The sequence below is a fragment of the Crinia signifera genome, chromosome 5 (assembly GCF_055691185.1).
Source record: "Crinia signifera chromosome 5, ASM5569118v1, whole genome shotgun sequence".
In the NCBI taxonomy this organism is placed as follows: Eukaryota; Metazoa; Chordata; class Amphibia; order Anura; family Myobatrachidae; genus Crinia; species Crinia signifera.
In genome coordinates this window covers 24,119,099-24,144,307 of record NC_139221.1, presented here as the reverse complement: position 1 = coordinate 24,144,307, position 25,209 = coordinate 24,119,099, and the positions used below count along the sequence as shown (strand labels likewise).

At 47.3% G+C, this 25,209-nt stretch overlaps 1 protein-coding gene across 5 annotated transcripts in view; it reads right to left on the bottom strand.

The window, feature by feature from the left end:
* Window positions 1–25,209, bottom strand: part of CRPPA (CDP-L-ribitol pyrophosphorylase A) — a 300,601-nt gene that overhangs the window by 77,750 nt on the left and 197,642 nt on the right. The window contains exon 10 of one of the 5 annotated variants that reach the window (XM_083186790.1): window positions 11,956–13,146. The exons of the other annotated variants lie outside the window; for them this stretch is intronic. Within the exon in view, the coding sequence (XP_083042916.1) occupies window positions 13,036–13,146 (111 nt within the window). The 3' untranslated portion in view covers window positions 11,956–13,035. Of the gene's footprint in view, window positions 1–11,955; window positions 13,147–25,209 lie in introns of those variants that run through there. 5 annotated transcript variants of the gene reach the window in all.

Sequence of the window (25,209 nt, the reverse complement as noted above, 5' to 3'; positions counted from 1 at the left end):
ATCGCGCAAGGTGATTGACAGGAGTGTGCTGGTGGTAACCGCCCATTTAATGGGAGTGTTTAGGAAAATGTAGGCATGCCAAAAGACCACAGGGAGTGTCAGAGAAACAGCAGGTGTGCCAAAACCCCATTTGCATGGTTCACAAGGCGGGATTTCACTATAGCAGGGCAGCGTCTACCTGATCTGCACATTGAAGGTCTGAATTACCCCCAAATTGCATCAGATAAGATTAGATGCTAATTTTTGTCGCTGTTTGGTCCTGCACATGCGCACTACGATCTGTAAGCATGTGCACTCGCTCGATAATTGATAGGCTTGCAAATTGGCACAACAGCGATCGACTCTGCATGAACCCCTGAAGCAACAAATATATATTTAAAACCAATTGAAAATACACTGTACACCAGGCACTTTTAGATGACACAGTAAGATTTGGAATAATTGACAATGCCTCTTTTGTTCACCTTTAAAATCCTGAAGTTTCTTTGCCTCACCCTATATGGAATCGGTACATCTGTCAGACCACACTTAGGTCTACAGTCATTAGGTCGACCCCACTAGGTCGACTGGCAGGAAGGTCGACCTGACTTAAGGTCGACATGGGCCAAGGTCGACATGACTTAAGGTCGAATTTGCATAAATGTCGACATGAGGAAGGTCGACTGGTCATAAGGTCGACATGGGTTTTTCACTGTTTTTTTACCCAAATGTCGACACAGTCGACATGGACACAGTTGGCAATGAGAATTGGACCCTCGCATCGGTCGCTTCGCTCGCAATGCTTCGGGCACGGTGGCTCGCTTCGCTCGCGACAGCTTTAATAACCTCCTCCACGCCCTAGTGGATGGTAGGGCATGAAATACCGCCTGTCGGCACATGTCGGCTCAAAAAACAGTGAAAAACCCATGTCGACCTTATGACCAGTCGATAAAAAAAATATTTAGTTCTGTCCAAAATTCAGAAGTTCTAAAGTTTCAAAACATACCACTAGGTGGAGCTCTAAATCTATCTTTTCTTCCCCTCTATTTCAAAATCGCAAGTTGCTCTCAATGGCCCTTATTCTGGTTGGTGCGGTCAGAGCCGCACACGGGGCTCCGACCGCACAAACCAAGGGCCGCCCACCGGACGGATCGCCACGGCCGTCCGTACACGGACGGCTGGCGATCCGCACAAAAATGGTGGAGGCTACGCCTCCACCATGGTGGGAGCTGCCCCCTGCCTTCGATGGTCGACGACCATCGAAGGCAGGCCCGCACGCCGCGGCAGCTCCCGCAAGCTCAGACCACACGGACAATCGTCCGTGTGGGAGCTTGTAAGGGGGCTGAAAGCTGACATCCGGCGACGTCAGCTTTCCGCCCCCATGTCATGGTAATGAGGGCGTCATGCCCTCATTACCATGCATACGCCCCGCGTTTTCATGGGAACGCCCATGAAACGCGGGGCGTACACATAGGGAAATGAGGGGCTGAAGCCCCTCACGCCCCTATACGCCCCCTTTGCGGCGGACGAAATCCGTCTGCGGCGAAGGGGGCTGCACATGCGCAGAATGACCTCTGCGCATGTGCAGACCACAAACATCGGCGGTACGGCCGCACGCGGGCCGTACCGTGCCGATCAGAATAAGGGCCAATGTCATTTAAACGGATGTATGGCTTCAACCCTGGAAACTTTCAGTATAAGGGAAACTAATCATCACATCCAAAGAAATTGAGGTACTTGTGTATTATCACGGCGCCCGATTTAATCTAAATCGCAACCGATTTATCGTCCGATTTGCGACCGATTTTTGGCCGATTCGATCTGCGATGCGATTTTGCGTCCGATTTGCGTCCGATTTTCGGCCATTTCCTGATGATTTGCATGTTATTCCATCCTTGCACACCCCCAGGTACTATGCGATGGTATGCGATGTGATTTTCGGGAAAATGCCCCTGATTGTACAATTAAATATCGCATAGCAACGCATGCCAGCAAGTGGCATGCGATGCGATGTGATTCGCAATGTTAAATGCACCCCCATTGTTAACGCCACCCCCACTATCAACGCCAACCCAAAGTGTGGCGAGCGCAGCGAGCCGGCGAGGGGCGGCGGTATGGGTCCTCCGACCTTTTCATACCCCCACTATCCATGTCGGTGTGGAGTTGATTTTAGATAGTGTGGCGAGCGCAGCGAGCCACCGAGCCCGAAGCGTGGAGAGCGCAGCGAGCCCCGCGAGGGGACGCAGATTACTTTACATGTATCCCGCTGCGCTCGCCACGCTTCGGGCTCGGTGGCTCGCTGCGCTCGCCACACTATCTAAAATCAACTCCACGCCGACGTGGATAGTGGGGGTATGAAAAAGTCGGAGGACGCGTACCGCCGCCCCTCGCGGGCTCGCTACGCTCGCCACGCTTCGGGTTGGCGTTGATAGTGGGGGTGGCGTTAACAATGGCGGTGCATTTAACATTGTAAGCACCCATCAGGATGATTGTACAATTACAAATCGAATCGCTTCACATGCATCGCATGACATGCATCACATGCCACTATATTGCATGCGATGCACTACGATGGAAATCGGGGGTGTGCAAGGTGTGCAATGATGGAACAGCATGAAAAATCGGTCGAAAATCGGCCAAAAATCTGCCGCAAAATCACATCCGATTTTTCCATGCGATTTGCGGCCGATTTCGTGGGCGCCGTGATAATGCACAAGTACCGAAATTGATCACAAAACATGGTGATGGTTTGCACATGTGCAAAAATCTTTTTGTACATTTGCAATGGTGACCAACTGCCATTTGCGATGCCTGTGACTGATTCCCAGTCCGGATAATACTAGGGGGCAGATGAAGACACCTTACAGGACTTATTGTAAAAGATGGGAGCAGGGCTTCAGCCCACCCATCCTGGATTATAGACGGCACTAATGCTGCTTTCAGACCGCATAACTGGCTTTGACCCTGTATTTGAAAACGTTTCCAAAAACGGGTCTGCCAGGTAAAAACCCTTTCACACCGCATCTCTTAAACGGTATATTACAGTTTAAGTGCCGTTTTTTTGACACTGGCAAACCCGTTTTTGGAAACTTTCCAAATACAGGGTCAAAGCCAGTGCGGTCAACTGTTTCCCATCCTTCGTCTTCAGCAGATACCAGTTACCTCAATGACCCTCAACTCTCCAATCTCCCAGCCCATTCCTCTTCCTAAGGAACATGCAAATGATGTTATGGGAGCATATTATGGAGTAGCGGAGCAAATCTCTCCAAAATTCCAGCAGTGTATTACACTTGTGAAATAGAGGCATCAATTAATATCAAAGTAACCCAGCACCCCAGTGTGGGGGGTTCAGATTGCTGATTGCTTTGCTCACCCCCTGATCAGTGTGATGGTAAACCATGCACTGGAGGACCCCATGCAAATGTTTATGTGGAGATGCAATTGCTGCTGACACCAGACATATTGCACCAGCTGCGCTGTGACCTAAATTTCCTTCCTTTAATATGTACTCATTGATAATATGTGAATTAGTACTGGCATATACTGGATATAACTATTCGTGTAAAGACAGAGGGACAAATGTATTAAGCCTGGAATAGGATAACAACTTCTCCCTTCTATGCCCTACAGCCTGTAACATGACAGTTAGGAGCTGATTAGCTGCTGTGATGTCATCTGCAATATTTTAAACACTATCGCTTATTTCATCCCTTCTGAGCGATATTGTTTAAAATATCGGTTAGTGTGTAAGCTGAATATCATCATGCATGCACGCTCCTGCGGGTTGCTAATGATGCTCTCCGTTGTCCTGAGTGTATAGACCAGGGAGCGCATCATAAACGCTCCCCACTCCTTCACTCCTTCTTGCTGGCATTGGCGGCAGAGACAATATAGCCAGGTACACACATTGCGTAGTGTGTACCCGGCTTAACTGACAACTGTAGTTGGTTAGCAGTCTGTGAGTATAAGGGCTCGGCACAGTACCATGCCAGCAGACAGAGGGGTTAATTCACTAAATGCACCACCAATCTGGCTTTGTGCGAAAAACAAGATGAGGAGATGATAGAATTATGAGATGAAGGAATGATGATGAATGAGGAGTAGGAATGTGGCAGAAGAATAATGATACTGAGAAGGCATTTTACCTGTAGTGTAATGTTTATAAGAGGCTCTAGTGTTGTGCAATGTGTATAAGGAGCTTTGGTGTGTGGTGTAATGTGAATAACTTACACTACTATGTGGTCAGGTGTTATGTGTATAAAGGGATCTACTGTGTGGGGTAATCTGAATTACGGACACTACTCTGGTGTAATGTGATTAGTGGACACTACTGTGTGGTCAGGTGTAACGTGTGTAAGGGGCTCTACTGTACGGTGTAATGTAAATAACTGACACTACTGTACAGTGTCATGTGAATAATGGACATTACTCTGTGGTCAGATGCAACATGTTTAAAGGCGCTTTATTGTGTGGTAAAATGTAAACAATGGACACTACTCTGTGGTGTAATGTGAATAATGAACACTACTGTGTGGTCAGGTGTAACGTGTGCAAGGCATTCTACTGTGTGGTGTAATGTGAATAATGAACACTACTAATGTGAATCTGTACTATTACATAGCCGCCCCCTTCCCCACAAAGCCACGCTCCATAAGTTTTTTGTGTGTGCGGCATATGCTATCCCTGCTTGAAATATGGGGGAAGGGCATCAAATATTTGGCACAATGCACCAAAATGCCTAGTTTCAGTACTGCAGCCAGTAACAAGAGCGCTGAGTGACAGTGGCGTTGCACTTGGTCCCCGCTCATTAGATATGTACAGGGCGGGACCAGCTCAGGGCTCACTGCTACTTGGGTCACCTGTAAGTTCAGCCAGCGGCGTCCACCACAGACCCTGCTGGCACTGCTCCCCCAAGCCACCAAGGCTGTAAGTTCAACCAAGCGGCGTCTGTGGTGGACGCTGCTGGCTGAACTTACAGGTGACCCAAGTAGCAGTGAGCCCTGAGCTGGTCCCGCCCTGTACATATCTAATGAGCGGGGACCAAGTGCAGTGCGTATTGAATGAGCGGGTCCCCGCCCTGTGCATATGTAACTACGGCGCCTGTAGTCCATCGCCTCACCTCTTCTTGGGGGGAGCAGAATTTTTTTGGGCAGGGGGGAGAAAAGTTTATAGCTACACCACTGCTGAGTGAGATGGGTATTAGTGTGTTGTGGACTAGGTTGAGGTGAGCATCCTCTCCTATTTACTCCACCTGCCTCATCGGAGTAATATCCTTTTAAGGGCTTCATCTTTCATGTCTGCCCAAGGGCCCCTGAGATCCTCAGGTACAACTCACATGTTTAAATGACCCTCTCCAAAAGGAGAAGAGACTTCAGGGAAACAGAATGTTCATTTAATGACAGCATTGTTCTAGCAGAAAATGTCAGAGCTCTAGAAAATCACTGTGGTGACATTTTCCAGGCAGAGTTCTGCCAGATCAAAAATGAAAGGTCTTCAATAAAAGAACAATTGGAGGAAGAGTTCACTGGGTGCCAAACTCTCGAAGGTGGAATGAAGTGATCATTGAACGTCCCAAATACAAGTGGATGACTTTGATCTGGTGCGAGGAACGGCACTCCCAAATCAATTACAGACAGCTCGCTTCCTTCCTGCCTGATTCCACTCCACCTACAGTAATATGGATTAATGCCGCTGACCCTGCTCTCAGCCTTCCTTTTCATCCTGGCATTAAGTGCAGACATATTTTACAGCACCATAATCACAAAATCATTGCAATAAAGAACAGCGCCGGTGTCTGGATAACAGACGACACCGGGGATGAGCTCTGACGAACATTTGTTTCTGCTTATATCTCCCTCTCCACATGAATAAAACATATTTTACGTGTGGACAGTCCCAGATGGCCCACAGCAGGAACCAGCTCGCAGACAATAGGGATGAGACAGAGTCCGTATTCTGCGTCACACACACATGTCCAAATCTAGTGAGTTATAGCAAACAGCTCTAGCGAACATATCTCATGTGATCAGGAGTCGGACAGATAGCAGACATGTCTCCAAGTCACCGTAGAATGCTCTCCGATACGAGGAAGTGCCTAGACTTGGGCTTACTTTGCCCATGCCTCAGAGTCAGGCCCGGTGGAAGCATTATGCCAGGCGGCATTATATAACTTACATGATGTCACCTTGTGCAAGCACAACAGTGTGTCAAAATCAAAGGTGCTTTGCTATGTACGGCGCTGCGGACACTTTGTGGCGCCTTATAAATAAACTACTACTACGCACCCATGCAGATTTCTGTCATTAAGCCTGGCAGGTGGGTGCCCTTCTAACACTGGCCGTGTGTGGGCGTTCACCGTGTGACAATACATGCACACCTGGACAGAGACAGATATAGGCCCTTATTCTGGTTGATTTGTTTCACTCGCAGCCGAACAAATGGACCACACACGTACATGGGGAGCGAAGGCGCCTATAAGGGCACCGAACCCGTTCGTTCGGAACAACACACAAAGGGGAGTGGCGTGCTAATGCACGTAGGCTACCGTGTGCACGCGGCTCTTAACCTGTTCGCTCAGGCTTCCAGCGTACGGACAGCCGAGTGAACAGGCTTGGCTGTGTTTAACCCGTCACAGCAGGAATCCGCAGGGAAGTAATGCTCAAACCATTACCCAAAGTGTATGTTGTTAATTACATTCAATTAACGAATTGCCTTCCCCAAGTGCAGTATAAATGGACCCTTATTACATGTGTATTTTTTGTGTTTAAATGGTTAAACTGCAAAAGTGCTCTTCCCGTGCCGCTGCCATGTAGTTAATTGATAAATGAGAGAAACCTCTATGCTGCGTGGGTGTGTATTGAATGTAATGTAGCTATTGTGCATGTTGATTGTCCGAGCGAATGCGGGCCTGCTGAGGCGGCTGGCCTGTGAGGCGTGATACTTGCTTTTTTCGTGCAGGTGAAACGGCCTGAGCGCTCGGTTACTCGAGCGAGTCCGCCGGCCAGCACTTGTTGTCACCACCCATGTATACGCCCCAGTTGCCGTCCAGTTTTGAAGCGGCGGCCTTCGATACGTCCGCTCCCGCCACATAACGCCCATTCTGTACTCCCTTCACTGGCTGCCTATAAGATGGCGAATAATTTTCAAGATTGGCTTACTGAGTATCAAAGCCCGACATGACCACGGCCTAAGGTACCTGCAGCAGCTTCTGATCCCTTATTGTCCCACTCGATTACTGCGATCGGTTGATGAAGGATTACTACTAACAGTACTTAGAATTTCCATGAATTCATCTGGGGGTCGAGCTTTCAGCGCTGTGGCTCCAACTCAATGGAACTCACTTCCCCACTCAGTTTGAGAAGCTTCCACTCTGGAAACATTCAAAAATAGACTCAAGACTTTCCTGTTCACCCAAGCGTTTCACTAATGTCCCTTGTTAAGTTGTTACATTGTTTTGTATTTTGAGCTGTAAAAGGCTAATGCAAGCACTGAGTCCTATTAGGAGAAAAGTGCTATATAAATAACATTATTATTATTATTACGCCTACTGTGTACGAGCGCGCTCGGCAGAGTATTTCTGTTCGCTGGGTCACGTCCATGCACGGTTGAGTGAACATGCGCCTAGCGAACGGTACGCATGTGTAGTAGGCTAAGAAACGTGCTCCCAACGAAGTGCGCGAGTCGACCTCTATAGTGACTACATGCGGTTAGATAAGGAATTTGATTTTGATGCGATAAGCCGTTGGATTCCATCTGACATCCTATTAGATTTCTACTGTATAGTCTTGCCCGGCAATTTCCACTAAACGTGAACGCGCATCGGGATTGAATCTGCATCGAATGTCGAAAAACCATTCGATTTTGCTTCTATAAGTAAAATCTAATATAAAAAGAGCGGAAATCTCTCCATGTGTACGCACCAATACACACTTCAGAAAGTCCAAGGCTGCTGCAGAAACCGGATGATGATATTGAGCACAAGCAGGCTGCTACTGATTGGCTGCTTACAAATACTCCTCTAACACTGATTGGTGTGTTCTTTGTTGCTCGAGCACGGAAGATGATTCGCAGAGTTGTTTCTGCAGTAGTAGAAATGGTGTAGCAATGTGAACAATCCCTAATAATGTTTGGGTTGTAGCTACTGTAGATCCACTTGTTTATTGAATTTTCCCATCATGCACTGGGTCCACGTTTGCCTGGAAGGGGAATATAAATCAGCACTTGTTTCCTAGCAGGGCGCCAAGTACACATTTAGCGTACTGGGCTATTCACCGTAGTGAAATCACATTGCATGCCGCGTTATAGTAGCGATGTCCATATAAGGAGAACTTATACAATGAAATATCAAATGCGATCTCAGTGCAGCAAATGCGATGCAATACGATATTTCATTGTACAAGCACCCATGCCACGATATGTGATGGTATGAGATGTGATGTGTGCATAGTATGAGATGTGATGGGTGCTTACAATTGTAAGCACCTGCACCTATGCCATTGTTTAGCGTCAACCCCAGTATCAACACCACCCCGAAGCGTGGCGAGCGGCGGCGGAACGCGTCCTCCGACCTTTTCATACCCCCACTATCCACATCGGCGTGGAGTTGATCTTATATAGTGTGGCGAGCGCAGCGAGCCCGAAGCATGGTGAGCGCAGCGGAATACATATAAAGTAATCCGCGTCCGCTCGCCACGCTTCGGGCTCGATGGCTCGCCACACTATATAAGATCAACTCCATGCTGACGTGGATAGTGGGGGAATGAAAAGGTCGGAGGATGCGTTCCGCTGCGCTCGCCACGCTTCGGGGTGGCGTGGATAGTGCTGGTGTTTTAGGAACACATTCACACCTGCACATAAAGCTGACACAGTAATGACGACATGTGTTAACTAAGAACTAATTTACTTAAATAGGAGCGGGAACAGGAAAATCACATTGCATCGCATTGCATGCTACTACTATACGTGATGCGATGCGATTTCACTACGTTTGCGTACGTAAAAAATCTGGGCACCCTGCTAGGAAACAAGTACCTATAAATCTGTGGCGCGTGAAGCGACCCCTGAAATTAAAGAAAATAACCTACACCTACAGATTAAGTAAAACCCGCTGTAAGCGCATCTAACTAATTCCGCCCTCACCTAACGTCACATCCTGTTCCAGAAACAGAAGTGGATCTAGACACAACCGTAACAATCGCACATTGTGTTGTTGTGCACATGTGCAATAGAGTCAGACTCTACTGCGCTGTGCACTGGTGCGGTGCGGGCCAGGAGAGAGGAGGAGGTCTCCTCCTCTCTTACAGCACCTCTGCCCAGAGCTTCTATCAGTATATTACTGGTACATGTATAGTATGTGTACATATTCTAAAAAAGAATATTACATGTACCCAGTCTCGTTTGCACAAATCAATAAACACAGCTGCCAATAAAACAAAAACTAGAAAATGTTTTTATTATGTAGATACATATCAGACTGGAGTTGGAAACAAGTATAATGAATGCATTACACAGCAGTAAATGTGTCACATAAGCACCTGCAGCTGTCCGACATTATCACAGTGGTGCAAACATTTACTTTTCATTGGTGTACAGGTTTCCATGACAACTTTCACAGATCATATATCATTATAAGTGCGGCTGTTGGTGCAGCGCCACTTTCCCGAGAATCCACAATCACCCACCTCAGTCCCTGTCCCATTGGAGCCGACAGTCTAAATTCCCTGTACAGGCTAGGGAAATTAAGCTTTTTATGTGACTGGTATGTTTTTGGGCTGCGGGAATTACCCAGAGGGAGCCCAGGTAAACATGGATAGAACATACACACTCCGCACAGAAAGGGACCCAACTATTTGAGTCGGCACTGCTAACCACAGTGCCACTATGTCCTGCCTCATCTGGGCCTCATTCCCAACGCTTACTGCAATGCCGTGAATTGTTGTGTCATCATTCATGTATGTATAACATAAATGAAACACTAAATAATTATGAGGTCCCACGGAACTAGCAGAGTTGCGTCCCGTCAGGCATTTCGCGGCTGATTTGTGTATTGAGGCTGAATGCATGAGGACACATCTGTGGGTCGACAAGCATTGGGTGGACAACACTAGGTCGACATGCAGCAAGGTTGACATGGGTCAAGGTCGACATGGGTCTAGGTTGACATTAGCATTAGGTCGACATGGGCTAGGTCAACAATCAAAAGGTCGACATGGGGTTTTTTCACTGTTTTTTGACCCGAATGTCGACAGTCGACATGGACACAGTTTGAAGTGCACCGCATCCCCTCGCATCGCTCCCCATGCTTCGGGCAAACTATTTTATTCTCCCACCACGCACTAGTGGATGGTAGGGCATGAAACACCTCCTGTCGGCACATGTCGGCTCAAAGAACAGTGAAAAACCCTATGTTGACTGTCGACCTAGCCCATGTCGACATAATGCTTATGTCGACCTAGATTCATGTCGACCTTAACCCATGTCGACCTTGCTGCATGTCGACCTAGTGGTGTCAACCAAGTTGTTGTATCCCCATAGTGTTAACGGTATTAATCATTAGTTTAACTGTGACACAGACTCATTATTGGGTATAACTGACTCCATCATTATTCAGGAATATTTTGTGAGACTCCTCTCACTCTGCCATAACTTCTGATGTGCAATAATAAATCAGGAGAGACCAGGGTTTTTTTAAGGATTCGGTATGAAATCCCGACGGTCAAAATCCCGACAGGGTCAAAATACTGCCAAGGACAAAATCCCGACATGGTCAAAATCCCGACATTTAAAATCCCGACAAGATCAAAATACCGACATGTAGAATGTACAGGTGAAACAGTCAACATGACTTTGTGTCGACAGGTCGCGAGGTAGACGTGGGTTTTTTCACTGTTTTTTTACCCGAATGTCGACACGGTCGACATGGACACCGTTGGAAGTGAACCGCAGCCCCTCGCTTTGCTCGCCATGCTTTGGGCACGATGCCTCGCTGCGCTCGGCACACTATTTTATTCTCCCGCCATGCCCTAGTGGATGGTAGGGCATGAAATACCGCCTGTAGACACGTTGGGTCAAAAAACAGTGAAAAAAAACCTGTCGACACAAAGTCATGTTGACTGTTTCACCTGTACATTCTATATGTCGCTATTTTGACCTTGTCAGGATTTTAAATGTCGGGACTTTTTCCTTGTAGGGATTTTAAATGTTGGGATTTTGACCTTGTCGGGAATTTGTCCTTCTCGGTATTATGGCCCATTCGGGATTTTGACCGTTGGGATTTTGACTGCATCCCTTTTTTATATGAATAAATCAAAGCCAAATAGTGATGGGAGATAGCGGAGCGACATTTAATGGATCTATTTTTTTTTTGCGAATATCGCCCACAGTATGCTCAGGTTTAGCCAGGCCATCCCGCATTTTAACTCACCGCCCCCCCGGGGATAGCGGGCTGAAATGCTGGTGAGAAACAATTGAATACCGCCTGATATAATGCTGATCATCTGATTTCTGGTGACATCACAGAATATACTGCTGTCAGGGCCGGCGCCACCACTAGGCAGCTCTAGGCATTTGCCTAGGGCGCCGGCACCTGGAGGGCGGCAGTTCACCCCTCACCCCCAGCGAACTGTGTAAAAAAATTGCTACCCGGCGTCCCTGCAGTGCTGGGGCGGTCAGGGGGGTCCGTGCCGTAGGGGTACCTGCGGCGCCGTCATGTGTATAAAGCTGGCTGCGGCCGGCGGTGTCCCTGTAGTGAATAGCAAATAACTAGCGCTATGCGCAAGGCGGCGCCGGAAGCACTAGTTATTTGCTATTCACTACAGGGACCCCGCCGGCCGCAGCCAGCTTTATACACATGACGGCGCCGCAGGTACCCCTACGGCACGGACACCCCTGACCGCCCCAGCACTGCAGGGACGCCGGGGCAGCAATTTTTTTACACAGGTACCACCCCCCCCCTCCCCCCGGCACCGGGGCGCCCCCACCCGTCTCGCCTGGGGCGCTCCGGTGCCTTGCACCGGCCCTGACTGCTGTTGTACAATCAGTGGGTGCTCTTTAAGAGGTTAATCAATGTTTCAACAGAAACAAACTCCGAAGCACATCCCCACTGAAGGTCGACAGGGCTTACGTCGACACCTGAAATAGGTCAACATGGGTAAGCTCGACAGGGTCTGAAGGCTGACACAAGCATAAGGTTGACAGTCAAAAGGTTTCATGCCTCACTAGGGCGTGGTGGGAGAATATAAATAGTGTTCCGAGCTCAGAGAGGTGACGCCGTACACTTAGATGGTTCCCATCCGGGTCAGATCCAGGATTTGCCCCGCTTACGCTGCGGTGCTGACCTGGAATATTCCCGGGCTGGCACCATTTACACTGCACATGGGTGCAGGGGGTGGCGCTTGGAGATGACATCATCTACAAGCATCGGGACCACCCAACAACGCTACGATCGCCACGCCCGGGGCAAGCACAGCACCAAGGTAAGCTGCTGGGCTGTCCCTAGCCCCCATCCGCGAGGTGAATGGATGCCGCACACAGTACAGCAGCCAGCAGCGGAGGCTGTGTGCGCCCCCTGCCGAACCTCCATGCTGACTGCAGGACGCTGCCTGGACAGATGACTCTGGATACCTGTTTACACTGCAGCCCCCCCGTCCTGCCGCCGCCACGAGTCCTCCCCGGGTTCCACCCTGGTCAGGACCTGAGAAAATGGACCCAGGTTTTTCAGGTACCCATTTACACCGCCGCTGACCTGGGTCAATGAGACAAAAACCCAGGTTTTTGCAGCGGTGTAAAAGGGGTATAACAGGCAATAAAACAACATTATTGGATAGTACTTTGGGGTCTTTCTATTAAGATCCATGGACATGTTAAACATTTGATCTTGAAGCTGTCATCCTCCAATCGGAGCAAGACTGAGATGTTTGGGAAATACTGAGCCTCCACCTCAGTAATTTATAGACTCATTAGTCCTGTACATTAGACAATTCCTATATGACATTTACAGCAGAGATTCCCAGTATGTAACACATTGACTTCCATGACTTCTCTCCATTACTAGAACACTTATGGTCCGGCCACCATGAGCTGCCCGGTGAGTGCTGGGTTCCTGTCCTTGACCAGAGCGACGATGATCGCCGAGGCCTCCTGTCCGCTCGCTTGGAGCTGAGCTTCATCCTGTGTAACACAAACACACATGGTCAGATTGCACCTTTGTCTAGCATGACGTATTCTTTCTTCTTGCATAGAAAAGACCAGGGGCGGCCAAACCTGTCCTCAAGATCTACCAACGGTGCATGTTTTCCAGGCAACCTGTGGATCTATAGTTGGAATGAATGCAGCATGTTTTAAAATGTGACAGTAATGACTAACTGTGCACCAGCTAGGGGGTCTGGGAAATGTGACAGTTAGTAATGACTACAGCTGTGCACCAGCTAGGTGATCTGGAGAATGTGACAGTTAGTAATGACTACAGCTGTGCACCAGCTAGGTGATCTGGAGAATGTGACAGTTAGTAATGACTACAGCTGTGCACCAGCTAGGTGATCTGGGGAATGTGACAGTTAGTAATGACTACAGCTGTGCACCAGCTAGGTGATCTGGGGAATGTGACAGTTAGTAATGACTACAGCTGTGCACCAGCTAGGTGATCTGGAGAATGTGACAGTTAATAATGACTACAGCTGTGCACCAGCTAGGTGATCTGGAGAATGTGACAGTTAGTAATGACTACAGCGGTGCACCAGCTAGGTAACCTGGAAAATGTGGACCGTTAGTAGATCTCGAGGACCGATTTGGCCACCCCTGGAGTAGACCATATTCAGGGGGGTAAGGTGAGAGAAAGCATCAGTACAGACCATGCGTCAATAAATGCCTTTCCTATGCTCGGGGTCACCCGTCGCAGTCACAATGTCTGATTTTGTTGCTCCGTTGCGAGGTGTTAGACCTTGTGTAAAGGTGACATGATTCTGAGTGGAACGTTCTTGTGGGACCAGTCTAACACAGAATAATATTATTGCATCCTTGGAGCGGCGTCTGACATTGACAGGCGGCTGGGCGAGAGCTACCGTCTATATAATGTAATCTAGAGTATATACAGTATATATATGTTATGTCTCCTGGCGTTATGGGTATAATGAATCTATAGGAAGAATTGCAGGCATCAAGCCATTATACTCTTTTGGCTATGATATATATATATATATGTATATATATATATATATATATATATATATATATATATATATATATATATATATACACTCTCACTCTCTCGGCACTCTGTTGCCCCTTGCTAGGGGTGTCTTGCCCTGGTGCCCTCCGTGGTGGATGCCCCACTACTATACTCTCCTTGTCGGCGGCGGCACTCAGGGACTCAAACTGTGACAGCTTCAGTGAAACATTTATTCGTTCTACGTTTCGGAGGTCTCGCCCCCTTCGTCAGGATACAACAAGTGTAAAACACAGCACACATTAAATACACTTACCCCATCCGTCTCCTCCCCCGTCCTCCGTGGCTGGCATCTCTTCCGGCGTGCTCCGGCCCCGACTTCCGTCACGCAGCGTCACGTAACGTCACCTCCGGCGGCTGCGTCAGAGCCGGCACCCGATTGTTGCCATGGTTACCGCGGGCTTCGGGGACACATTCAGGGATAACCTGTGAGCATACAACGATATATATATAAATCAATCGTGAATAAAAATTACTATTCAAAACATTCAAAAACCTTACAATAACAGGTTATCACACATTTGTGCATATCAGCCTATTGTGATTGTATGACTGCGCCTAAACGCACAGAATAATTATTACTTAAAGTGACAGTGCCTTATAAAAAAACGTGAAAAAGTTATATGTATAAAAAATTCTTTTGCAATTTGGTCACAGACCAAGCAAAGAGACCCAACTGACATAAAACAACATACATATCAGCATGTGTGTCCATCTCCCATTGGGCATGGCCACACATGAACCAATTGATAGCAACCTGTATATTCGCTCTAAACACTTCCTTGACCGAGTCCTAGATCTAACTCAAGACCCTCTTAGGTACAGAATATACCAATTACTGTTTAAAAACAGGGGATATCTGGTTGTTGTTATGTTGTCCCCACTGTCCTGTGTGCTCAGGAGAACTGCTCTGCACCGGTGGTGCTTTCGCTGGTGTGTGAATCTAAAGTCAGGTTTTTTATGATTATACTTTTTAGTTATAGTTTTTTAAATTCCCAATGCTCTCAGTTTGTTAACAAGGTTATGGCGTTGAGTTGTGCATTGCTACAAAAAATGAATAAGCCCCAAGGACTCATTTAACCCTCTGGGGTAAATGGTGTCAAGGCGGAATATCCACCTTGACTCCGTTTGCAGTAACTTCTTCGCCCTATTGCCCCCTCTGATGTTTACCGGGACCTGATCGACAATTTTATATTGTAAAGTAGCCATCCCATGTTTTTTTTCTAAAAAATGGCGAGCTACTGGCTGATCGCTCTTGCCAGTTTGAATTGCCGCCCGAATTGCTGTCCTGTGCTGCGCCATGCGGGTCTTGAACTGGCACTCCGTCTTGCCGACATAATATAACCCGCGGGTTATATTATGTCGGCAAGACGGAGTGCCATTTTTAGAAAAAAAAAAAAAAACATGGGATGGCTACTTTACAATATAAAATTGTCGATCAGGTCCCGGTAAACATCAGAGGGGGCAATAGGGCGAAGAAGTTACTGCAAACGGAGTCAAGGTGGATATTCCGCCTTGACACCATTTACCCCAGAGGGTTAAATGAGTCCTTGGGGCTTATTCATTTTTTGTAGCAATGCACAACTCAACGCCATAACCTTGTTAACAAACTGAGAGCATTGGGAATTTAAAAAACTATAACTAAAAAGTATAATCATAAAAAACCTGACTTTAGATTCACACACCAGCGAAAGCACCACCGGTGCAGAGCAGTTCTCCTGAGCACACAGGACAGTGGGGACAACATAACAACAACCAGATATCCCCTGTTTTTAAACAGTAATTGGTATATTCTGTACCTAAGAGGGTCTTGAGTTAGATCTAGGACTCGGTCAAGGAAGTGTTTAGAGCGAATATACAGGTTGCTATCAATTGGTTCATGTGTGGCCATGCCCAATGGGAGATGGACACACATGCTGATATGTATGTTGTTTTATGTCAGTTGGGTCTCTTTGCTTGGTCTGTGACCAAATTGCAAAAGAATTTTTTATACATATAACTTTTTCACGTTTTTTTATAAGGCACTGTCACTTTAAGTAATAATTATTCTGTGCGTTTAGGCGCAGTCATACAATCACAATAGGCTGATATGCACAAATGTGTGATAACCTGTTATTGTAAGGTTTTTGAATGTTTTGAATAGTAATTTTTATTCACGATTGATTTATATATATATCGTTGTATGCTCACAGGTTATCCCTGAATGTGTCCCCGAAGCCCGCGGTAACCATGGCAACAATCGGGTGCCGGCTCTGACGCAGCCGCCGGAGGTGACGTTACGTGACGCTGCGTGACGGAAGTCGGGGCCGGAGCACGCCGGAAGAGATGCCAGCCACGGAGGACGGGGGAGGAGACGGATGGGGTAAGTGTATTTAATGTGTGCTGTGTTTTACACTTGTTGTATCCTGACGAAGGGGGCGAGACCTCCGAAACGTAGAACGAATAAATGTTTCACTGAAGCTGTCACAGTTTGAGTCCCTGAGTGCCGCCGCCGACAAGGAGAGTATATATATATATATATATATATATATATATATATATATATACACACAGTAGCTAGCCTACTGTAGCAATCCTATAGATGCATCTGAAATCTGGTCCAGTTTGTACGGCAAACCGGACAGTAAACGATATATCGGATGGATGTTACGTCACCCACCTGCCACTCCTTAGAACAGAGTGGCATGAAGATGTTCTAGTGCAGTGGTGTCAAACTCATGGCCCTCCAGCTGTTGTGGAACTACATGTCCCAGCATGCCCTGCCACAGTCTTAGCAATCCATTATATAAAATATGTGGTAGGGCATGCTGGGATGTGTAGTTTCACAACAGCTGGAGGGCCTGTGTGTACGCTCAGGTTGGCCAGTCCTTAGCTTCAGAGAAAACGTCAGTATAGTCAGAATGATTGGCTCCAGTGTGTACCCAGCTTTAGCTACTGTTGTATGGGATTGGAAGATAGTCTCAGTGGAAAAGCACATGAGGGCAGAGGGCCCCAATCCTAAGTGAGGAGGGGCAAACAGACAGGGGTGACACAGAAGGGGCAAATTATTAAGCTCGGTGAAGTGATAAAGTGTCTGGTTTTTATCACCGGCCTATCAGCTCCTACCTGTGAAGTTACAGGCTTGGTTTGAAAATGACAGTTAGGAGCTGATTGGCCGGTGATAAAAACCAGACACTTTATCCTTCACCGATCTTAATACAGTAAATCTACCCCAGAGGAACAGAGTAGTGGTGGCTTTTACCTATGGGCTGCAGGCTTCACTGTGACTGGCAGTGACTTCCTATTGGAAGTAAGATCTGCCAGTCACCCAAGGCAGTCCCATTGGCATGTGTTCCGTCCCTCCGGTTCTGCCTCTTTGGCTTCTATGGGCTGCAGCCACAGCAGCCCATGGAACCTGGGGTTTGCACATGCGTAGTACCAAGGCTGATATTCTACATGCGCCGGTCCCGGTACCTGTCATCTGCATTGTACAGGCGCCGGGACCAGGATTTTAGCATCTATGGGGGTTTAGCCTAAATATAGAACAGGAACAAACAACAGCCCATATACTGAAGAAGATCAGGGCCAACAGCTCACGGTACAAAGCAAACCGAGAAACAATATTTATCATGGGATGATTATACAGGAGGTCTCTGGTTTATGTCAGGAAAACACATTGCGGGTGATATTTATGGAACACCAGCGCAACTTGTGAAACTTCTCCATCCGATCTCATCACTTTATATCAGTGTCATTATGAATCGCTGTGTAATCTGTCTGCCAGCAGGAGATTAGAAACAGCTTCTTACAATACATAGTTTACCCATTTACTCATATGGCTGCGTTAGGTCACACACACACACACACACACACACACACACACGGAGCTGCGCAGAACAGCGTAAGGAAACAGAGTGCCATTGTGATATTACATTCAGCCGCAAGCAATTATCTTTCATTAGCGACCACCCACGATACAGCACACAAGTGATCTCACAGAAGGACGCGGGGCCTTACAATACGGATTATGTAAGCTAACTTCCCCCCCCCCCCCCCCATTTCAAAAGACCTTTACCAAAAATAAACTGACCTTGAAAGTACAATTGTGTCAAACCTTTTTTGGACTTGGCGTGAAGGTTTTGGGTTGTTTCCCCCCCCCACCCGCCTGTTAAGTACACAGTGTCATGATCTAAATCAATTACAGGGCAAGGAGGCTTCAAGTCTTTTAATTGAATCTGTTGCCCCCCCCCCCCCCCCCCCCTCCTCCACTGAAATAATATTTGTTAGAATAACTGGATACACGGTTATAGTTCCAAGACGTTTCAAAAAAAGGGAAAAGAAGGAAGCAAATAACAGAAAACATGCGCCGCCGAGCCGGGCTTCAGACGCGGCCTCCTGTCAAACTCACTTTTGCGCTAAAGGAAAATAAACTGCTGCCTACGAGGGGCCTTTGTAAAAACAGAATGACATAAGAATAACACCGAATTCTATGTCAATTAGAGGTAAGTGACAATGTAGCAACGGGGCAGAGACCAAAAGGGACAGTAATTCAAATAGAAATACAATGCTGCCTGTATATGTCCGGAACCATTATAAGGGGAGAAATAGACCCAGACATATGCATCCAATGGGATACAATAACATTCCGGCAGAGGTTTGTGTGTCCAGGAGCATTAAAACATATACACAGCAAACTGCATCAGTAACTAACCAGACCAGTACCAGCTGCCAGTTAGGGGCTGCATACAGGTAGGTGATGTAGTTATTGGCCTGTGCATCGGGAATCCAGGACTTTACATAGCTCACACTATGGGGGTGATTCAGATTCAATCGTTCACACAGGGGACCGGTTGTTTGCGACTGCGCATGTGCAGCCTCTGTGTGCGAGCAGGGGGCGGTGGGCATGGAGGGGCGGCGGGCCGGTCAATTTGCATATGGGAGCACCCATATTGCAGACAAAACTTCTAAACCTCTGTCATCTTTTTTCTCATATACAGGTTTCTATTTGTACTACTATGGCATGTACTATATAGCATTGGTATGAAAGGCATTGGCTTCGAAGCCTATGTTATATCAGGTTAACACTAGTGAGAGAGTTACTCTAAGTGCCTGATTCAGGCTGGCTCGTAAGCAGGGAAATTCGCTGCTTACCCACCGGGTGAGCGAATTCCCGCCGCCATGCAAATGTCCGCCCCGGCATGCGAATGGATGTGTACGCTGACACATGCATGCGGCCGTACAGGCGAAAAAATCATTCGATTGTCACCGGCCAATAGGGGGCAGTGCTGAGGTCATGTGACGTCAGCTGCCCGCAATGTGCAGGTGTTCGACCCGCCTGCGTGTTCATGGGGACGCCCAGCGTTTTTGTGGGAATGGCGTGTTGCACATGCTGCTGCATACTTGCCTACTTTTGATAGTTGGTAGCAGGTAGGTCTGATGTTCAGGGGCGTGTCATGCTCCACCCAAAGGGCGTGTCTAGCTCCGCCTGTGGGCTTATCTAGGTTTAACTGGTTGTGCAAGATATTTCTTTGTAACATTAACATACCTCCCAACTTTCTGTCCTCCGAAGTAGGGACATCCACAGGTGCGGCAACATTTTGGGGGCGTGGCCTATACTCGTGTCTCCCACGAGCCACGCCCACATTTTCGACACTGTGGGGGCATGCACAGCAGCTCCGTAAGCTGCTGCTGACTATACCCCCGCCCCCTCTGGCTGCAGCGCCTATTCAGGGTGCCCCCCCCCCCACCACAGGACACTGCCGGCCGTGGGAGGGACGCGGGAACGTCCCATAAAACCTGGGACGTTCCCACAATTAGCGGGACAGTTGGGAGGTATGCATTAGTAACAATAGAGGTCACGCTAGTGACTACAGCAAATCACTGTCCTTGGCCAGAAATTCCTTGGTGGTTTTCCGGCTGCAGTGAAAAATCCAATCAGGAGATTTGATTTATAATGTAGGGCAGCAGGAGATAAGAGCCTCAATAAGGAGTCTCCTGCAGGATTGGGGAGGGTAAGCAACTATGTGCTACTGTGGCACAAGACGCACATCGCTACACTGTGTGCTCAGTATAATGTAGTTTTCCAGGTTACCACGCATTGGATAGATATGCGTTGAATGACAGAAGTGTGTGCTGTGTGTGTTTTACCTTTGTATGTGTTACATAAGCCCAGGCAGATTTGTTTTGCTCCCTCGCACTCTCCCGGGGAAAATATATCTTCTTTGCACAAACAGTAAAACAAGTGATGGATTATTGGCTCCTCTTAGGACTCGTGTTTGGTTACTGTGCTGTTATTTATAATCTGTACATGTCATAATTGTTGCTGCTGCCCATACATTAGTTTAGTCTGTGGCTACAGACCTCCGCATATACAACATACCAGAAAGAACAAAGTACACATACACCCGAGGGCCTTATTCAGACCTGCTCGCTAGGCAGAGTATATTGCTGCCAAAAGAGCAGTTAAACGCCGCCATGAACGCACGCCCCACCAAGCAAATCCCCGCACTAGCATGCGAGCGGTTGTGTACGTTTACACAACCGCTCGCAAGCGAACGCACAAAGGAGAAATCATGGGCGCACACCATTGGATAAGTTCTCCAGCCTTTTGGTCTGAAAAGTAAGTCTATACTTACTTTTCAGATGCCCGGTACCCGCCGAATTGGGGGTGGGCGCTGATGTCATGTGATGTCAGCCACCCACCCACAGGATGCATGGGTACGCCTACGCTCCCAGGGGTACGCCCAGCATTTCCATGGGTGCACCCACTGTTTTTGTAGCAAGGTCCATAAAACGCTGGCCAATCCCGTGCGTCTGCCCCATGCCTACCCATCCAGGCAAGAACACCCCGGTGTGAAAATCGCTGAAGGCATTCGCTCATACGCAACCCTAAGCGATCAGTTCTGAATTGCCCCCAAACTATACATACAACTGAATCACAACAAGCTGCATCGTAGCATCGGGAAATAGAGTGATGCATATAAGCACTTACAAGTTGGGTCTCCCTTATCCCAAATACTGGGGACCACGAGCATTATGGATAAGGGATTTTTTCAGATTTTGGAATATAGATTTTTTTTCCATACTTACCTGGTCCCTGGTGGTTCCCTGATGTCCATGATGTCTATATAAGACACTGTAACGGAATCTGCTGCGCTATATAAGGCACTTAACGGAATCTGCTGCGCTCAGAGACGGATTAACAATGGGGCTGATGGAGCTACAGCTCCAGGCCCACTCTCTAAATAGGCCTATTTTATAGCTGAGGGTCAGGGCTTTCCAACAAGCCTGGCCCCGCGTTGCTAGCCCCCCGGGAACCGGAGATACCGCCAGGCAAAGCTGGAACGTTTTCCCCATAGGATAACATGAGACCTGCTAATTCCGACCCCCAGCTGGTTCCAACAGCATCACAGAAGCTCGAGGTTGATCTCAGTCTAACTCAAATTGCTGGACCTTCAATCTGATACCAGGTTGGTCCATATGGGTTCATTGGTTCTAGAGATATTAGTAAACCGATTTTTTCATGTTTGAAATGTAATTTCATGGCTGTTCATGTTGTTTGAGGACAGATTTCTCTGGAACCAAATGGCCCAGTTTCACAGGACCAAAATCATTTGAAAATCATTCAAAGCCCACATGTAAATGGGTCAGTTGGTTCTGAAGATAATGCTGGTTAACTACCCCTAAAGTTTAAAGGGGGGGGGGGGGTAGTTTTCTCTCCTCACACCAGAAAATGCAGGAACTAGGCTGGTGTAATAGGGGCCAGCCCGGGTAAATCCCTGCATTTTCTGGTGTGAAAGGGGTATTATTTCAAATAGCCGGGACCTGCATTGCTCTGAATACAGCGGGGCAGCCCCCTGCTCTCTGCCCGGCTGTCAATGGCTGTCATTTCTGCCCGGCGGCGGCTGTCCCCCAGTTACCGCAAGCATGTATTCCCCCTTGGCAATGAGCATGCAATCCCACATGGCAATGAGCATGTAACCCCTGGCAATGAGCATATAGGTAAGCAGCACTTATGTAGCATAATTTTTAATAAGCATTATGGTGTTTGGCATAATACTTAATGGACATTATGGTGTGTGGCTTAACATGTAATGGGCATTATGGTGTAATTTTTAATGCGCACCTTTGGTGCGCAATGCCCGTTTATGAAGCATATTGTGCATTATTGCTTAATCTGTTTGGTATAGTGTGTATTTTGGCTCAATCCATGTGGCAAAATTTTGCCTTAATCTGTGAGGCATAACGTGAATTTTGGCTCAGTCGGTGTGAATTTTGGCTCATTCCATGTGGCATAATGTCTAAGAGGCAAGTACAATATAAAGGGGTTACTCTTTTGTTGCATGATTTGTATAAGGGGTATATGGGGTCAGGTATGATATGCTGGTGGTTGGAATCCCGGTGGTCAAAATACCAACGCCGGAATCCCGACCTCCGCAATGCCGACAAGGGGGGCTGTGGATCGCTCCTCCTTGCGGGGGACACCCATAAAGGGACAAAGTGCATTGCAGTGGTCGGGATTCTGGCAACGGTATTTTGACCGCTGGGATTCCGACCACCAGCATGTTGACCGCATCCCGGTATATGGTGTGGTAAACTTAGGCTACCACATAAAAGGTGCTGAAATGTTGTCTATCAAGTTTTGTCTTTCAATATTCTTTTTATGACTGGAGTGCCGCCTCACCCCGCAAGTATTTTAGGATTTTAGGACATCGGCATCCTGTGGGTGCACCTTTTGGAGGGCATCCGCCAATATATATTCCTGCATTTTTCCTATGCCAGCCTCCTGCTTTTTCCAGGCATATATAATTAGTTGAAAGTATTTACACAAATAGAGACCCATGAGCAGACCACCCAACCAGAACACTGGTCAAGCCCCCCACATTATTAAGTGCTGGCCACAACCCCTATTATTGCGCATAATAGGCCCTTGATAATTTTCAGCTCCAGGCCCATTTAGACCTTAATCTGGCTCTGGCTGCGCTATATAAGAAACTGTAACGGAATCTGCTGCGCTATATAAGACACTGTAATGGAATCTGCTGCGCTATATAAGACGCTGTAACGGAATCTGCTGGGCTATATAAGAACCTGTAACGGAATCTGCTGCGCTAGATAAGTAACTGTAACGGAATCTGCTGCCCTATATAAGACGCTGTAACGGAATCTGCTGTGCTATATAAGACACTGTAACGGAATCTGCTGCGCTATATAAGAACCTGTAACGGAATCTGCTGCGCTATATAAGACACTGTAACGGAATCTGCTGCGCTATATAAGACGCTGTAACGGAATCTGCTGGGCTATATAAGAACCTGTAACGGAATCTGCTGCGCTAGATAAGTAACTGTAACGGAATCTGCTGTGCTATATAAGACACTGTAACGGAATCTGCTGCGCTATATAAGACGCTGTAACGGAATCTGCTGGGCTATATAAGAACCTGTAACGGAATCTGCTGCGCTAGATAAGTAACTGTAACGGAATCTGCTGCCCTATATAAGACGCTGTAACGGAATCTGCTGCGCTATATAAGACGCTGTAACGGAATCTGCTGCGCTATATAAGACGCTGTAATGGAATCTGCTGCGCTATATAAGACGCTGTAACGGAATCTGCTGCGCTATATAAGACCCTGTAACAGAATCTGCTGCGCTATATAAGACACTGTAACGGAATCTGCTGCTCTATATAAAACAATGTAACGGAATCTGCTGCGCTATATAAGACAATGTAACGGAATCTGCTGCGCTATATAAGACACTGTAACGGAATCTGCTGCGCTATATAAGACGCTGTAACGGAATCTGCTGCGCTATATAAGACGCTGTAACGGAATCTGCTGCGCTATATAAGACGCTGTAACGGAATCTGCTGCGCTATATAAGACACTGTAACGGAATCTGCTGCGCTATATAAGAAACTGGAAATGAATAAATAAATAATACCACAGGAGAGGGTCAAAAGTTTGCACATCCATAGGGGCCAGTCTATGGGGTCAGTCAGTGGGGGAGCGCCGATGTCATCCGCCTGCCCAAACAGGCAGGGGAGCGCCAGCTTATTTGTGGGCACACCCTTGAAAAGATACATGACCATTTGAGGTAGGAAATCCTGTGCGGAACTAAAGAAGTATCTCTGTACTTGTAAATATATGTAAGCTGGTTGCGCTTTACAGTTTGGTCCAATGCAGATAAGTAGATCTATGTAATCCGCAGCCACACACACACACACTACATAGATATGCAGCATACTGTAGGTTTAACTTATCACTACAACCGGCTTTCATATCATTAGAATTTCAATGCTTCCTATGCCGTAGCAAATAGCTTTCGTGGGTTAGGTGTCTGACTATAGTACATGAGGTCGAGAATTTGACTTCTATAGGTGTCATGCTGTGTAATGTAAATACAGGGAGATTTAACGGAAGGTGCTTGGATAGAAGGATGAGGGGAGGATTGTTGGCCTGATAATCACATCTCCTCCATACTCTGCACGATGTGAACAGGAGAACTGCGTCACAGCATGGCGTTGACTCGACAGCCAATCCAAACGCTCCGTCACTTGGTTTGCTGGCTATCATGATTATCATGCAGCGTATATGCCAGCTTAAGGATGGGAGATGATTCTATACAGGATGACTGATTAACTCACAGAAGTCTGCCATATGTGCAACCACGTAACAGCTGGCCGCAGACGGAGATTCTGAAATCACTTTCCGTGTAAATAGATCCAGTTCTGACAAAGGACAATAGGTGAAGATGTATATTTCAGGGTTAGTGTTCTTCAAAAGATGGTGGTGAAGGGGGGGGATAATGCAATATATTTCATTTATATGGTCCAGATGTATCAAGCTTCAAAAAGTGATGGAGTGGAGAGTGATAAACAACCAGCTCCTAACTGCCATTAACTGCCAAGTTACAAGCTGGGGTTTAAATACGGCAGTTGAGGGCTGATGAACTGTCAACATACGAAATGTTGAAATAGTGAAAATTTCAACATTATGGTTGGGCTGAGGATTAAGGGGTTAGCGC